Consider the following 17,418-nt stretch of genomic DNA (forward strand, 5'->3'; position numbering starts at 1 on the left):
TATATATATATATATATATATATATGGGTTTTCTTTGATCTTTCAATCTAATATTGTGAAATAAGCTTGCGCAATTTATATGGGAATGCAAAATGAGACAACAGAAAATGGAGCCGAGCAGCAGCTTTCGTTTATGTTCTGATAGGCCCAAGACTACGCCAAACACTGTGGCTTGGTTAGAATCAGGACTGCTAAGAGAATATTGTGCTTTTTACATTTTTCCCCTTAAAAGTGAACCTACGATTTCAGACGGCAAAGCTGGCTTACATGATTCAATGACGTGTCCCGTCATGTTTAAGAATTCAGTCAGCAGGCAGAGAGGAGAAGGTCTTTAGTGGATGTTTGAACGCATTTACAAAAGTAATCCAGTCGAATGCGCTTTAGGGCCTGTTTACACCTGGTCACTTCATGCATTATCTTTAATAGGAATGCTGTTGATCGTGTAAATGCCCTCCGAAATGCTTTCAAAACGGATTTAAATCCGATCACTCAAACTACTGGAGGTGGTCTGGGACTCATTCCAGATGAAACTGGAGAAGTGTAAATGCATCTGGTTGATGAAACTACACATGTAAATTTTACTCTTCGCAAAATGATAAACGTGTAAGAGCTAGTTGTAGGCCAAACAACATGTTATAGACAGCTATGACAACGCTAATGCAACACGCATCGCCGTGGATGAGTATCTGAGTATCTCTTCAGCAAACAATGAAACTTAAAGTAAGTCGCAGATGTTCAACACACAATCATTTTCATTAAACGTAGTTAGCCTAACATTTCTTTCCAGTGCTAATGACACGTTCTCTCCGGTTGCAGACTTTGATTTTGAAATTAGCTGAGGATGAATAAAATGCAGTGCATATCTGTTGCTTTCGTTGACGTGAACTCAAATTAAATTTGCATAAAGCGTGAGACATTTATGTTGCCAAGTGTGAATGAAACTGTTTTAACAAATCAGATAGCTATCCAATCAGAGAAAACGCATGAAGTGACCAGGTGTAAACAGGCCCATAGACTACCTCTGGATGTGGTCAAAAGTGGACTCGCTCAAAAAGTTTCAGATCCTGTTTACACCTGTACGTAGCTTTGTCCACTTGGCATTCGATCAAAAACACATCTTACTACCAGGTGTACGGATCAAATGTAACCCTGCAGCTTTGGGGGAAAAGGACTGGACATTGTGTGTCAGTTACATTTCGTACAAATAAATCGCCAAATTGAAAACTCCCTCCCACGCCACCCTGAATGAGAACATGTGATAAGTCTTCCAGCCACACTCCAATATTGGTCTACCGTCTAAAAGAGTGTTTTTGCTGGTTTCATACACCACTCGCCCAACAGACACACTGAAATTCCTGAAGGATCTTCCAATGATGGCTCCCAAAGTACCTCACCCTGACTCCTTGGAAGTTTGTGCAATTTTGGCAGGAGTGACACAGTTCAAGTGCTCTTGCAGAGTTGGAGTGAGAGAGAGAAAGAGAAATGTGCATCTGTAAGGAGGAACGTTGCATGAGGCGGGTAGCAGACAGCATAATCCTCATGTCACTTCCTGTGCCCCTTTCTGAGAACATGAAACCTGGGAGAGAGTATCATAGTGCTGTTTGACACAGAAAGAGAAAGACAGATTGGCTGTGTCCGAAACAAGAAACTGCTGCCCAATGACTCAAAGTTTTTGGATGAAGGTACCCCTTAAGGCAGGTTCCTCAAATCTGTACCTGGAGTGCTACTGCCTTGAAGAGTTTAGCTCAAACCCTGATCAAACTCAACTACTAGTAATTTTTTAGCCTTGTGGGCAGTGCGCTGACATATAGTGCCGTTGCGCTTCAGGTGTCCCGAGTTTGAGTCCCGGCACAGACCTTTCCCGATCCCGTCCCCCTCTCTCTCCCCCAATTAGTTTCCTATCTTAAATACTGGCCTATCCTAATAAAAAGGCAAAAACACCAAAAATAAATCTTAAAGGGGTCATATGATGCGATTTTAATTTTTCCTTTCCTTTCTCTTTGGAGTGTTACAAGCTCTTGGTGCATAAAGAAGATCTGTAAAGTTGCAAAGACTAAAGTCTCAAATCCAAAGAGATATTCTTTATAAAAGTTAAGAGTCAACCACACCTACCAAAAACAGCTCGTTCTAATACGCCCCCACATGTCTACGTCACGATGTGGGATGATTTGCATAATGCCGCCCAAATGTTCATGCAAAGAAAGGCGGGGTAACTTTTATTCTCGCTGTAGTATTGTTGCTGCCGAAACTACTTCTGGATAGCTGGCCAATCAGAGCACACCTCACTTTTCAGAACGATGAGCTTTGTAAAAATCGACACGTTTCAAATAGGCGGTGCATAGAGGAGAAACAATAATGTACAGTATGTGGAAAATAATGTGTTTTTTAACCTTAAAACGCATAAACACATTTTATTACACCAAATACACCAAATAAATTTTTAGCAACATCACATGAACCCTTTAAAAAAAAAGAGTTGGAGTTAAACTCTGCAGGCCAGTGGCCCTCCATGGCCGGATTTGAGGAACCGTGGCCTAAGGTTTTAGACGGGCTTCAAAAACCCTATATCCTCAGATCTGACCAATTCCCACCTATTTCTTTGTAAATATTTATAAATTAATTCTTTTAACTGATCCATCAGTCACTTTTCAAGTAACCACTGAACCAGTTGTTGGGATATCATAGACGGGGAAAGATATGTCCAATGTATCAACCAAATGGAGGCATTTCAGTAGTAGGGGCACACCAAATAGTGAACAAGTTATGCTGCTAGTAGACGCATTGGATGCACACCAACAGTACACATTTTGGATATCTTAACCTGACTGATCTATTTCAGGTGTTGTTGTCTCTATTAAGGAGCTGATGAGTTGGTGTGTTTGATTAAGAGGAGTTAAAAAATGTCTATTGTTGTACTTTCAAGATCATGGTTGAAGAAACACTGGTGTAAATATCACAATGGCCATCTGAAATGGTTAATGGGTTGTCCAATCCAGCTCGTTTACAGCCACCATCCTGCAGAGTCTGACAGAAACTTAAGGCTGGAATACAACTTTATGACTTTTGCCTAGAACAGGGGTGGCCAACGTCAGTCCTGGAGACCTGCATTCCTGCAGAGTTTTGCTCCAATCTTGATAAAAACACCTGCCTGTAGCTTTCTAGTAACCCTTAGACCTTGATTAGCTTCTTCAGGTGTGTTTGATTAGGGTTGGAGCTGAACTCTGCAGGATTGTGGCTCTCTAGGACCGACAATGGCCACCCCTGGCCTAGAATTTGTGACAAGGCAACTCCTATTAATCTTGCAAAAACAAGCAGGGGTAGCTAACCCTGCTTTTGGAGAGTTACCTTGGAGAGCTTTGGAGAGTTAACACACCTGAACCAACCAACCAAGATGTTCTGGATTACTTGAAAACTACGGGAAGGTGTGTTGGAGCAGATTTGGACTTGAATTCTGCAGGAAGGTGGCTCACCAGAAGCAGTGCTGGCATAGAGCCATTTACACTGCCTCTGAAACTACTTGGTTAGTCACTAGAATCGGATATGCCTTGATGTCTTCCTACCTTGGGATACTGTCAGTGAAGGCATAATTTTTCATGTTTCCGACACAGCCAGTGAGTAAGCTATATAGAGAGAGGCTGCTTCAGCTGGTGTTGGTGGTCACCGTCCCAAACGTCATGCTCTATGTGTCCGGTATATGGCTCAGTGGAGTATCTGCTGGCTCCATAAGCCTGTACTTCTCCTCCAGAGATGGCTCAGTCCCCTGCAGGTGAATTAGTGGCTTGGTCTGGAATACGCCCTGACTTTCCTGGTTTCTCTTGTTGTATATGTTCACCCTGTGCTCCAGTTCCGGACTGGCCTTCACAGACCCTGCCGGACTGGGCAATTTAAGGTTGACTGGGTCCACCCTGCCTTTTTGCGCCATGCAGGAGTCCTCAGACAGGGAATAGAGCAGCTCTTTGACCACTGCGCTGGGGACGTGGACACCCGGTTGTGTGCCGAGGGTCAAAGGGCTGCAGTACGGAGGAGGGCAGCAGCGTTGGCCGCTGTAGTCGGAGGTGGAGGCCTCCCGTACGGTAGAACTACAGTCAGTTGTGGAGCCCAGCGTGTGGCTGCTGACGCTGTGCTGCCGGGCTGTGAAGCTGCAGCTGGACCGGGACATGGTCGTGCTGCTGTAGTCGGAGGTGGAGGCCTCCCGTACGGTAGAACTACAGTCAGTTGTGGAGCCCAACGTGTGGCTGCTGACGCTGTGCTGCCGGGCTGTGAAGCTGCAGCTGGACCGGGACATGGTCGTGCTGGACGCTTCACTTACAGAGCTGCCCGTGCGCTCCTGGCCACTGCCTGGGCCGTCAGCACTGACGAGGGAAGGCGGCAACTGGTTGGGGTTGGTAGGAAGGTGGACATCGATGGCTGCTGTGGTTATGACACGTGCACCAGGGTCGGGCACCCCGATGTCTGTGTGTATAACAGATAGTATAACTTAGTGAATGAGTGCCATCCTAAATATTTAAGCATCAGTGCCAGTGGTCAACTGATACATTAGCCAGACCTTTTGGCATTTTGAGATCAAATGATTACCGTACTTGATTGAACAATGGCGTGTAATCTTCAGACTGCCTTGTCGATGGATTTTATGGAATATTTGAGGGAATTTCAAGCAGGGTTATTATAGATAACTAAAACTGAAACTAAATTTAAAGCAAAAAATAATCTTATATATATATACACATAAAAAACAACAAAAAATTATGAACACAACAAAATGACTAAAACTCTGACTATTATTATACTCTATTAATACAAATTATAATAGTATCTTAATCATACTAAAATAACACTGATTTCACGTAAATATTGCACAAATGTTTAATTTCATTTTTTTTACATCTCATTTGCCTATTTTTTTTATTTTATTATATACTTGCATACTTCACTATGCAAATATATTACATATACTGTATATACCAACATGTTATGTCCCATGATCCACCTTGCCCTCTAAATATTGGCATCAGCCGATGAAAAACTTGTATCAGTCAACTAATATTTTGGATGTATGTATCCAATGCATGTAAGCAATTGTTTGCAGTGTATCTAAAGGATACATTTGGCAATAAATATGCAAATATTATAAGCATAGCTCAATCTAAATAATAGGCAAAAAAAACTAAAGAACTTACCGCTACTTGGCTCACTGTAATACTGACTGATGTAGTTATTCATATCATCCTGAACGACACTCTCTGAAGAAAACAAAACAAATCAATGTCAATCACAACACTGCGATTTAACGACCCAAAACCAAAAAACATAGAAACATAATTTTTCCCCCTTTAAAAATAAATACATTTGAAATGTAAAAGGTTTTCTGATAATTTTTCTCATTTCACTGCTTTATAACAGGAGAACGTTTATGAATCACTATGTAGTGAAGTGTGCTACAGTGTAAGCAACGCATTAACGTTCTGATTTTGGCCACCCTTATCTGCTGCTTGGCCTCCTGACCCAAAAAGAGGCTGTCTGACGTGGCTGTGGCTGTAGATGCAGCGGAGGTCATCGGCTGGGTAGAAGGTCTTATGATCTGCTTGGCAGAGCGAGGAGTCGACTGCACTCTTAAGTGCCATCCGCACATCTCTGGAGACGAGACCCAACTCACTGCGCCTTTTTAAATTCATTTTTACTGTTTGAAATATTCATCAAACGGAGGCTCGGGAGGAGATGGGCAGCCGACTAAAACACCAGGAAGACAATCACAGCCGAATATAAATAACACATGAGGATGAAGACGAGTACACACGTTTTTACTTCTCCCAGGGAAAGAGAGTAAAACTACATTTCTCAAAAAATAAATTGTACTTTCTACAATTTGCAATTGTAAGCATTGCTTTTGGTAAAATTGTATAGTTGGTATTGTTTAGGGTGAAGTTTTGACATGTAATATGCCACACAAAGATAATAACTAGAATACATATGTGAGCTCTGAAGTCTATCCTAATGTCTTGCACTGAGAAAAAATAATTATTTGTGCCTTGTTTTCTGGTTAAAAGCCAAACATCCTTAAAACAAGACACATTTAAGTGGAAAGCAAAATGTTTTCATAGAAAAGTTTATTTTTCTAACCTCGTCAGCATTTTTTCTCGTTCTAAAATGTCACAAAATGTTACATTTATTTTTTAAACAAAACCGCGTTCAGCTCTGTTCTGCTGGCTTTGAATTTTACACTGTCAAAACGTAATCATTTTATGAACTAGTTGTCTTTGTAACTCGTTTCCATCCAGTATTTCAGGAATCCGGTTTCTGAAACTAAGCAGACTTTGAGAGCGATGATTCAACATGATCGTGTCACGCAGTATCTCTGTGTGGTCACTCGGCTCGACGCAGTCAATTCTCAAACGAACCACAGCGGAGATAAAAGAGCCCTCGCTCTGGCTGAACTCTGACAGGTAGCGGCCTCAACTTCAAAAAGCAGCTCTATAAAAACAGATCACTCAGCAGCTCTTATATTTTCTGCGTCTTTGTCTTCGGTGCTTAAACACATCTAACTCCTGTGTTATATGTCTTTGAGGTGCCAAATATAAAATATGGCCGCTAAGATCCGAGCCCTCGGGCAACCGTCACTCTGTCTCCTCTCCTTCGCTCTTCTGTCTCCAGGGGTCGGCCTGCGCTTTGACAGCATTTCTGTCCACGTGTCATTTAGAGGAAAAAGCCACGGGCTGGCTCCTGGTGCCCACATTTCCCACAATCCTCTGGGGGATGAAGTGTGGCTTGCATGAGGACCATTGTGGGGGTTTTCAGGTTAAAGGAACAGATGTTTGTGCCATAGTTGAATACTCTTTCAGGAGGAACAAGACCCAATGCACAGAGCAGCCTGTGTGTGTAACAGCTGTACTGCTGCCAGACAGATCCCAATGTGACCTGACATGTGGGGAACATTATAGCAGTCTGTTATAATGGGATATCATACGATCTGTCCTGCTTGTACTGTCACAGTAAATACTGAAGGGATGTTGTTGTCTGTGTTCAGAGGTTGGGCTGATTTAAGGAGGAGAAGCAGGTACCTCTGAATCACTGAACTGTAGCCATTTAATTTAATATTGTGTGTGTGTATGTATGTATATATATATATATATATATATATATATATATATATATATATATATATTATATTCAGAAGTTTAGGGTTGGTAAGATTAAAAAAATATATATACAGTATATTTTGAATAAAGTCTGTTCACCAAGGATACATTTATTTGTCCACAAATACAGTAAAAATAGTTATATTTTATATTAACTATATATTTATTAAATAAGTTAAAACTTAAAATAATTCAATAAAAATAATGTAATGTTTATTCACAATTTAAAATATATGACTGTGTGGGACTGGTTCTATTTAAAAAAATATATATATATAATAATTAGGTTCAGTAATTTCACTTTAACGGCAATGAATAGGTTCTTTTCATTGCCATTAAAGTGAAATAACTGAATATAAACACAGGAGCCTGAAAAAAAATGCTCATTTTAGAAGAACATTTCTAATGCCACTTGGAGGCTTTTGCATTTGAACTCTTCACACACACACACACACACACACACACACATACACACATACACACACATATATATATATACAGTATATATCATGTTCAAAAGTTTGGGGTTGGTAAGATTTTTTAAATGTTGTTGAAAGAAGTCTCTAATGCTCACCAAGACTGCATTTATACAGTAAAAATATGAATACTGTGAAATATTAATACAATTTAAAATAACTGTTTTCTATTTGAATATATTTTTAAATGTAATTTTTTTCTTGTCAAAGCTGAATTTTCAGCATCATTAGTCTCCAGTCTCCAGTGTCACATGATCCTTCAGAAATCATTCTAATATAATGATTTTCAGCTCAAGAAACATTTATTTTTTATAATCAATGTTGAAAACAGTTGTGCTGCTTAATATTTTTTTTGTGGAATCCACACTGATTTTCATGATTTTTGATGAATAAAAGTTCAAAAGAACTAATAGAAATACTTTGTAACAGTGTAAACATCTTTACGCTCACATTTGGTCAATTTAATGCATCCTTGCTGAATGTAAGTATTCATTTGAACCTTCAGAATGGTGGATAGATAGATAGATCTGGGCTGGTTAGAGATAGGACCGGTCTGGGTACCTGGAGGAGGTCTGGGCTCTCTGGTGTTGCCGCGGCACTCGTTGTCAGATCCAGCGGGTCCCAGGCCGTCTATTTCCTGGAAGCTGCTGCTCTGTTTGCCCCACACATGATGGATCTGCATGGCGGCCTCACGCTCAGCGGCCAGATCCAAATCCTGCTGTGCCAGGTGAGCCCTCAACTGCCTGATCTCAAACTGCCCAAAACAAGAAGACAGACCGAGACTGATTTACTGACTGCACTGATTCCTCTGCAGCAGTTGCAATGCTGTTAATTGGGAGCTGTGTATATATATATATGTATAATATCTGAATATATAAACAGTACATTTTTGAATATTTTTATTTTAGTAATTTAATTTGCTGTCATTATAAGCTGGTACATATACAGTAGGCCTGGTTTCATAGACAGGGCTTAGCCTAAACCAGGATTAGGCCATAGTTCAATTAGGACATTTAAGTAATTTTTATAAACATGCCTTAGAAAAAAGCATTACTGCTGTGCATCTTAAGACAAAACAAAGGCACTGACATGTTTTAAGATCAGTCAGTGCAAGTTTCTTTCAGTTGAAACAGCTCAGATTTACATTTTAGTCTGGGATTAGGTTTAAGCCTTGTCTGTGAAACCGGGGGATAATGTAAAAGTAAAATATGTTTAGTCAAGAAACTCCACTAAATTGAAAGTCTTAGTTAACAGATTTTATTCATATTACAAAATAATAATATGACTAAATCAGCTTGATTTCAACGTAAACAAGGAGATCTAACCTTTTATTCAAAGGCAAAATTTAGCTTATTTGATTAGTGATCTACAAATAGTGTAGAATCTTTTATTTTTAATGTCTTATTTTGTTGTTTTTGTTTGTTTAAATTAGATTACAAACTCCAGATTAATTTAATTGTTTATTTGTTACCTTGCTATCTAAATTTTAGGAGTATCCATTTTGGAAAACCCCACAATCTAAGAAGATTATAGCTCTTAAATTATAAAGTATAATTATAGCTATTATTCTAAGTATAATTTTGATTAAAGTTATAGTCATTTAATTTATCAAACATATTGATTACTGGCAGTATTACAAATCATTATCTATAATTTATATCATAAACACACTGAAATGGATCTCCTTGCAACATTGTAACTCTAACCAATATGCTTTATTTGTTGAATCAATGTCCACACACTCGACATAATGAGCTCTACTGTTCTCAGGGCCGCTGCGCTGATATCGACAGCTCTCAGATCAGCTCCCAACAAGACATTTCTATCAGTCTTATCTGTCTTCTTCCCGAAGGAGAAGAACAACAGAAACACATCGAGGGTGAATTGTGTATTTCAGTGGCGTGCATTGATCCCTGTCTGTGTTATCTGTCTGCTGGGCCCAGGACAGTCTGGACGGGTCACGTGACTGTTTTATGTAATACGCTGGGTTGGATTGCAGCTTGAAACGTGAGTTTGCATCATCCGCCGAGACCCGATCAGAAATGAAGCATGAGCTTGGTGTGGTTAAAAATATGGGGGATATTCAGGATGAATTGTGCTGTTGAGACACAATTCACACACAGCAGAATCTGAGGATACGAGTGGCATAACATTCTGAACAGACAAACAAAATAGATGGTTTAAAATCACTTTTTAAGGTGACTCTAAAGTGGTAAAATTGTAATAACATGTTAATAACTGATAAAATCTGATCAATAAAAAACAAATAAATAAACATTTATAGGCGATTACAGGCGCTGTGTTACTGAGCAGATGAATTGAAGTCAAATTTGATTGTGTGTCAGAGTGCTGCCCTCTGGCTGGAGAAATACACAGTGCAACATGATGATGGAATTATGGAAAAACCTTTGGAAAGGGGACAAAATAATAAATAAAGATGTTATAACAGAATAGTTCACCCAAAAATGAAAATTGGCTGAACATTTACCCCCAGGGGACCCAAGATGTAAATGAGTTGGTTTCTTCATTTGAACAGATTTGGTAATATTTAGCATTACTTCACTTGCTCACCAGTGGATCCTCTGCAGTGAATGGGTGCCGTCAGAATGAGAGTCCAAACAGCTGATAAAAACCTCACAGAGGGGACAAAATAATAAATAAAGATGTTATAACAGAATAGTTCACCCAAAAATGAAAATTGGCTGAACATTTGCCCTCAGGGGACCCAAGATGTAAATGAGTTGGTTTCTTCATTTGAACAGATTTGGTAATATTTAGCATTACTTCACTTGCTCACCAGTGGATCCTCTGCAGTGAATGGGTGCCGTCAGAATGAGAGTCCAAACAGCTGATAAAAACCTCACAATAATCCACACCACTCCAGTACATCATTTCAAGACGACGTCTTGTGAAGTGAAAAGCTGCATGTTTGTAAGAAGCAAAATCAACTGTTTTCATTAAAATAGTTCTAATTCGAACCACAGCAAACCAGTCAAACAATGAGTCCTTAATCAACAACATCGCATCCTCCAGTGAAAATGTCCATCTCCTATTGTCTTCTCACATCAGAATCCACAACATATTTGTTTAGAACTGTTTTTGCTTGTAAATGATGCTTGATCTGTGCATATTTCTCTCCTGATTCAGACAAGATTAACTTTTTCACTGGAGAAACAATATTGAGGATAGAGGACTTGTTTGTAATTAAAAATGTCTTGATGGATTTGTTTGTTGCAAACACACACCTTTTCACTTCAAAGGATGTTAACTGATGGACTGGAGTGGTGTGGATTACTTGTGATGTTTTTATCAGCTGTTTGGACTCTCATTCTGACGGCACCCATTCACTGCAGAGCAAAGCCGATCCTCCCTATACGCAAGCTGCGTAGTGCCCCCGAAACACCAGGGGGCCCCCTTGCTCTCAAAGATGATTTAATTTTAGTTTTGTCTTTGAATTTGGTCAGCGGTTATGAAAACATGAATGATCATTTCTTTTAATGCGGTGCGCTGTCGCCCTTTCTATGTAAAAATCAGTCAAATCATGTAACGTGAATGTCGTACAGTCTCTTGCTCGAGACTAAAAAAAATTAGTCGAAAGCATACCGAGCCGCGGAAGAGACACTGTTTCTCAAGCGCTTTCTGCCAGTGCTTGATGAAGGAATGAACTCATCTACATCTTGGATGACCCGAGGGAGAATACATTTTTATTTTTGGGTGAACTATTCCTTTAAAGCACAACTTACACTCGTGAGTTATTACAAAGCTACTGTCAAGGTGAGTGCCACTGGCACGAGATATGTACTTCTTGTTTTATTTTGGTGATGTAAATGTGAGAGAGGAGTGCAGGGTTAGTTCATCACTCACGGCCTGTTCCTGACAGATCTGTGTGAGTCTCTCCAGCTGTTCCTCCCTCACAGCTTTGGTCTTCTCATACTGCTGGATCTCCAGCTCCATCTCCACCTTCACCTGCAGCACGTACGCTACAGAAGAGAAACAAAACAGCAGAGTAAAGGACAATGTTTTCTTTTTGGTTGATCCTCTCAAATACTCGCATCCTTTTTGAGCAAAGTTTGGGGTTGGCAAGTTTTTGTTTTGAAAAGAAATCTCTGATGCTCAACAAAGCAGCATTTAAAATAGAACTTAAAATAACTGTTTTCTATTTGAATATATTTTCAAATGTATTTTATTCCTGTGATCAAAGCTGAATTTTCAGCATCATTACTAAACCATTCTAATATGCTGATTTGATGCTCAAGAAATGTATTATTATTATTAGTGTTGAAAACAGTTGTGCTGCTTCATATTTTTCTAGAAACCATGACACATTTTTTTGATGAAGAGAAAATTCAAAAGATTTTTTTTCCTTTGGAAATAGGAATTGTTTTCAGTCTTATTTTTTTCTTTTATCTGTCTTTAATTTCACAATTTAAATGGTCATTGCTAAATAAACGTGTTAAGGTTTTTTCTTTCAAAATAAATGAATAGGCTAGCTTTTAATCAGTCATTTCTTTTGTGCAAAGTAACTCTGAATACCACAGATATTACAAATATCAAAAAGTAGCACCCGTACCTTGTATTCTGGGAAGTAACTCAGAGTACAATCCAAATACAATGGTAAATTAATTTTCATTTTCATTTTCAATACCATGGTACTGTATAACATTCTGATATCATCATTGCCCATGATACCATCACAATACTTCTAAAAAAATAAAATAAAATTAAAAAAAATTACACATAAAAGTGAGACAGTTTTTAATCTGGTTGAATTATATGTTGAATTCAAATAAAACAATAAAATATTCTATTTATATTATTTATGTATAAATAAATGAATACAATATTATCATAATATAATATTTAAATTCAAATAATATTATCCAATTATTTGAACAGACTGCATTTATTTGAAAAGATCACACAGAATACATTTAAATAAAAATACTGTAAAACAGCTGATCAAATGTTAACAGGTTTAACACACAATGGGTAGCTTAGATAAACTGCTAATTGTTTTCTGCAAACATTCAATGCCGCCAAATGCTAACATCACCTCCATCCACGCCTAAGCGGAGAGCCAATTTTTGCCTCATATTCCATGATCTGTCATGAGCGTCGTGTGAGGTTGATTTCTCAGACTGGGCTGGGATTGTGCTGCTCTGCTCTCTGCTGTTGGCTCTTAATAAAGCCATAGCCACATGACCCCTCTTATCATCCACTCGCTCTCCATATCAATTAGACTCTTCTCACACTGGTACCATCTGCCGGCAGAACTCCCAGCATGCTTTGCTGCGTTGCAATGTGTTACTCAGTACCACAACACTCTCCGTACATTCAGTTTTTTAGGATTGTGATATATTATTTTAAATAAATATTTGTAGATCTATTTAAATGTACTTAAATAAAAAATGAGTGGGATTTAATATGCACAATCTCTCTAAAACTCAGGTACATTTTAATGTTCAGAAGGCTGCTATTTTATAGCTCAGGAGACTTAATTGAGTTCCTAAAATTCCTTAGGAATTGAAAAAATAAAAAATCAATAAAAATGGCTAACTACTATAAAATTATATATGCAATTAAAATAAAGCACATCTCAGCAACTAACCCTCAGTAAATCTAACCATGCGCTGGTGTCTTTTCAAAAGTTCAGCATGGCATGGTGCATTTACGCCCTGCTGTGTGTACATCATGGTACAACCACAGGGTGGCGTAGAACTGGATCAGACTGGCAGTGAGACTTGAGCTCATGAATGTTAATTGGTCAGTGTGTCTGTGTCAAATATCAGCTTTTATTTCTCCTTCATTTCTCAGGGTTCAGATTATATAACTGCAGCATTCTACTGCCGTATCAAACACTGTGTAAAGTGTAATGACCGTATTCAGCTGTTTCTTTTTTTTTGCCGACAGTGCACTCTCTCAAATTCAAATCTTGAGGCGTATGAACACACATGAAAACATACACAATTCTTACAGCTTGCACATAATAAACCACGAAGGAGAGGGGAAAGATAAGATATATATGCAAACAGACAGGCAGAATAGACAAAAACGCAAGCACAAAGCAATATAAATGTAGATTTTAATAGAAAAGGCACAGATGGAGGCACGCAAGCACTTTAGATTCATATTAAGCATAGACAAAATAGATTTAAAATTTATGTTTAAATTATTATAATTTAAAAGTATTTTTAAATGATAAAAAAAGAACAAAACTATTAATTGCAATTAAAATGTCATTAAATAGTTCAAGCTTTAACTTAAAGTAGTTTACTACTGTACCTTTAACATTTCTATATGTTAATGACCTCTTTTATGATTGGCTGTGCTGCATACTGATGCCATATTCATGATTATTTTTGCAACTTAGTCTAAAACAACTGTTCTTGGTATATCATGATATTGCATCAATATTTTAGATTATTGTATCCAGAGTAATTTTAGTATTATTTATGTACAACTATAGTTTTTATTAATATTTTGAAATGGCTTTTATTTTCATATTTTCAGTTTTCATTTTAGTTTAAGTTTTAGTAAATCTTACGTGCTTTTGTCAATTTTTTCTTTGGGGTCAAGCGTTATTATTTATATTATTTATTTCAGTTTACATAATTCTAGTACTTTAGTAGTTAGTTTCCGAAGCAACATTTCTAATTTTCATTGTATTGTACATTATTTCAGCTGTATTTTAATGACCAAAAACTATTTTTAACAGTTTTATTTATCAATAACAACACTGCTTGCACTGATGTATTTCATTTATTATGACTTTTATATTAAACTCAGAGCTGGTTCTGTGATGCGCTATTGGATCTCAGCACTGGGACAGTTGTTTGTTGTCATCGGCAGTGTTCATGTGTCTGACGGCGCTGTGCTCAACAGCTCAATGATGTTTAGTGAGAATGAGGGTGACCTGCCCCAGCCATCGACCACGAATACACTTGCATAAACAGAACCTGTGCTGAGACATTATGGACATTATGCTCCTCTCTGCACAGACAAAAGACTCTGAATCAATTAGAATTTTAATAAGACCAACGCTGGCAGCAGCAGCGCATGTGAGAACGTCTATCATAACTCACACTCATTGGGCCGGACAGGACAACAGCTAATACAATTAATCAGCTGAATTAGCTAATGCTTTTACATTAACACTCTCTTTAAGTGTTTAAAGGTCAAATATATTTACATTTAGTAAATAAATAAATAAATAAAACAAATATATATATATATATATATATATATATATATATATATTACATATACTGAGTTGGGTATAATGCGTTAATGTATTCGAATATTCGAATCTGGTAACGCAGTAATGTAATGCGTTACATTTTAAATGTATGTAATTTGATTGCAGTTACTAATGTCAATAAAATTAGGTTACTTAAGTTACAAATGCAGTGTATCATGTTTTGCGTATAAAGAAAACAAATATATATATATATATATATATATATATATATATTACATATACAGAGTTGGGTATAATGCGTTAATGTATTCGAATTACTTTTCCTGGTAACGCAGTAATGTAATGCGTTACATTTTAAATGTATGTAATTTGATTGCAGTTACTAATGTCAATAAAATTAGGTTACTTAAGTTACAAATGCAGTGTATCATGTTTTGCGTGTCAGTATGCCCTTTAATAAATCATGGAGAATGCAAGCTAAAATGCAGATGAGTCCTACAACTAGATGCAATGAAAGGTTGCCTATCATATTTCAAAATGTTGCATTCAATTTTACATATTTTAGTCTGGCATTATAGTTTGGGAAAAGTTCAACAAGTGAATGTGTACAAGTTTATGTCACAGTAACACTAATATAAGTAAAAATAAATGACTCATCAGAATGAGATCCTCCGCTGGATTAAGCGTCGCATCGAGGCTTATTCGAGGCTTATTCCTCACAGCGCGTCTTCTTCCAAAAACGAAAAGTAGCCGAGATGAACTTGAATCTTTCTTTGTTTACGGAGGTGAAGTGGACGTTTACATGTTTGCGCATCTCAAGCCTGGTTTCGCGTGGACGATCATCTTATAGCGCGCGATGTGCGTGGGTGTGACCAAATTCTAGGTGAGTTTAGACGGGAAACCTCGCGTTGGTTTCATACGAATTATTTTATCAGAGAATATTTGAATATTTGTTTTTGACATGACTTACTTCATTTCAAAATAGACACTTCAAGCTTTCTTTGGATATAATTTCTCATGTCCTTTTCGTTCATTTTAGTGACTCATTTCAGGAAGATATTCGCGGAGGCTGAGAATGCAGAAAGCGCAAGTTTTGTTGATATTGCGAGTGTACACAAATAATACTTCAATATTAAATGAACGAAAGAACGTCTAGGTTACTTGTGTAACCCTCGTTCCCTGAAGGAGGGAACGGAGACGTTACGTCAGTTTCACTTTGTAGTGTATTTTTTAGGTTTAATAACTTGAAAAGTAAAGCAAACTTGAAAGTAACTTCAAAGTAAAGTAATTATAATTAGTAATCTGATTACTTTTTAAATGCAGTAATCAGTAAGGTAATCAAATTACAATTTTAAATAAGTAATTAGTAATTTGTAGTGGATTACTTTTTTTGAGTAACTTACCCAACAATGTATGTATGTATATATATATATATGTATATATAATTTTTTTAAAAGACAGTGTCAGAAAAGATTGAGCGGGAGAGCGTGTGAATGGTGTGTTACCGTCAATGATTCTCTTGACTCTCCAGATGCGGAGGGTGATGATGAGGCTGATGGCGTCCCAGGGGCTGCTGGGGCCGTTAGCCACCGTGGAGGCCACCATTGGGGCCAGAGAGAGTACAATCACAGCACCGTCAAATACCTAATTAAAAAACAACAACAAACTATCATATGTCTTTCAGCTTGTAACATGTAAAAGTGTATTTAATACTATGGGCTGTTACACACCTGGGAATGCTCTAATGTAGAAACTCAACTTAATAACACACCATACTAACTATCTTTTATTTAATACATTTGAAATAAATTCAAAATGTATGTATTATTTAATAAATTATGAAGGCCAGTTTACACCATGAAAAAAAAAATAATCCATGCACTTTTTCCTCATATTTCTGACTTTTCTGTTGCAATGAGTTTATATATTACAGTCCTCGGAACTGCAAGATATAAACTCAAAATCGCAAGATATAAACACTTTTTTTTTGTGGAAAAAAATGTGAGAGTTATAAACTTGCAACTTTGAGAAAAGTCAGAATTGTAAGATAAAAAGTCACAATTACCTTTATTTTTTATTCTCAGTTCCACACACACACACACACACACACACACACACACACACACACACACGCACACGCACACGCACACACACGCGCACACACACACACACACACACCTGAGGGCTGCTGCGGAACAGACAGACACAGATTGACAGATGAAGAGAGACAGGTGTGTTTGTGTGTGTAATGGAAGGAGAATCGGATGATGGATGTCTCCCTTTCTCTTGTTCTCCTTTTCCCCTGCCGGCCACCCCCCGCACACACACACAACACCCCCCCCCCCCCCCCCCCCCCACACACAGAATTTCAATTCTGTGTTTATATCTCCCATTTTCCTCAGAAAAACAAATGTGAAATAAAAATGACCTTTTATTTATTTATTTGGTGGACATGAATAAATATTTTCTATACATACACACACTATTTATTATAAATTATAAATATATTTATTATTTTATCCATTATTTCTATTATACAAAATTCATATATGTTTAAGTGTGTGCGCACCTATATATATATATATATATATATATATATATATATACATAT

General features: G+C 37.5%; 1 protein-coding gene across 1 annotated transcript in view; it reads right to left on the reverse strand.

The window, feature by feature from the left end:
• Nucleotides 1-3,213: 3,213 nt before the first annotated feature.
• The window catches only part of LOC107589332 (transmembrane protein 266), an 89,370-nt gene continuing 75,165 nt past the window's right edge, over nucleotides 3,214-17,418 (reverse strand). Inside the window, exons 7-12 of the mRNA XM_016277744.1 lie at nucleotides 16,313-16,451; nucleotides 11,474-11,589; nucleotides 8,171-8,363; nucleotides 5,178-5,240; nucleotides 4,190-4,452; nucleotides 3,214-4,063 (exon numbers count right to left, since the gene is read on the reverse strand). Of these exons, the coding sequence (XP_016133230.1) occupies nucleotides 3,680-4,063; nucleotides 4,190-4,452; nucleotides 5,178-5,240; nucleotides 8,171-8,363; nucleotides 11,474-11,589; nucleotides 16,313-16,451 (1,158 nt within the window). The 3' untranslated portion in view covers nucleotides 3,214-3,679. The remainder of the gene's footprint in view (nucleotides 4,064-4,189; nucleotides 4,453-5,177; nucleotides 5,241-8,170; nucleotides 8,364-11,473; nucleotides 11,590-16,312; nucleotides 16,452-17,418) is intronic.

This window comes from Sinocyclocheilus grahami, unplaced genomic scaffold (assembly GCF_001515645.1).
Source record: "Sinocyclocheilus grahami isolate Dianchi unplaced genomic scaffold, SAMN03320097.WGS_v1.1 scaffold115.1, whole genome shotgun sequence".
Classification (NCBI taxonomy): domain Eukaryota; kingdom Metazoa; phylum Chordata; class Actinopteri; order Cypriniformes; family Cyprinidae; genus Sinocyclocheilus; species Sinocyclocheilus grahami.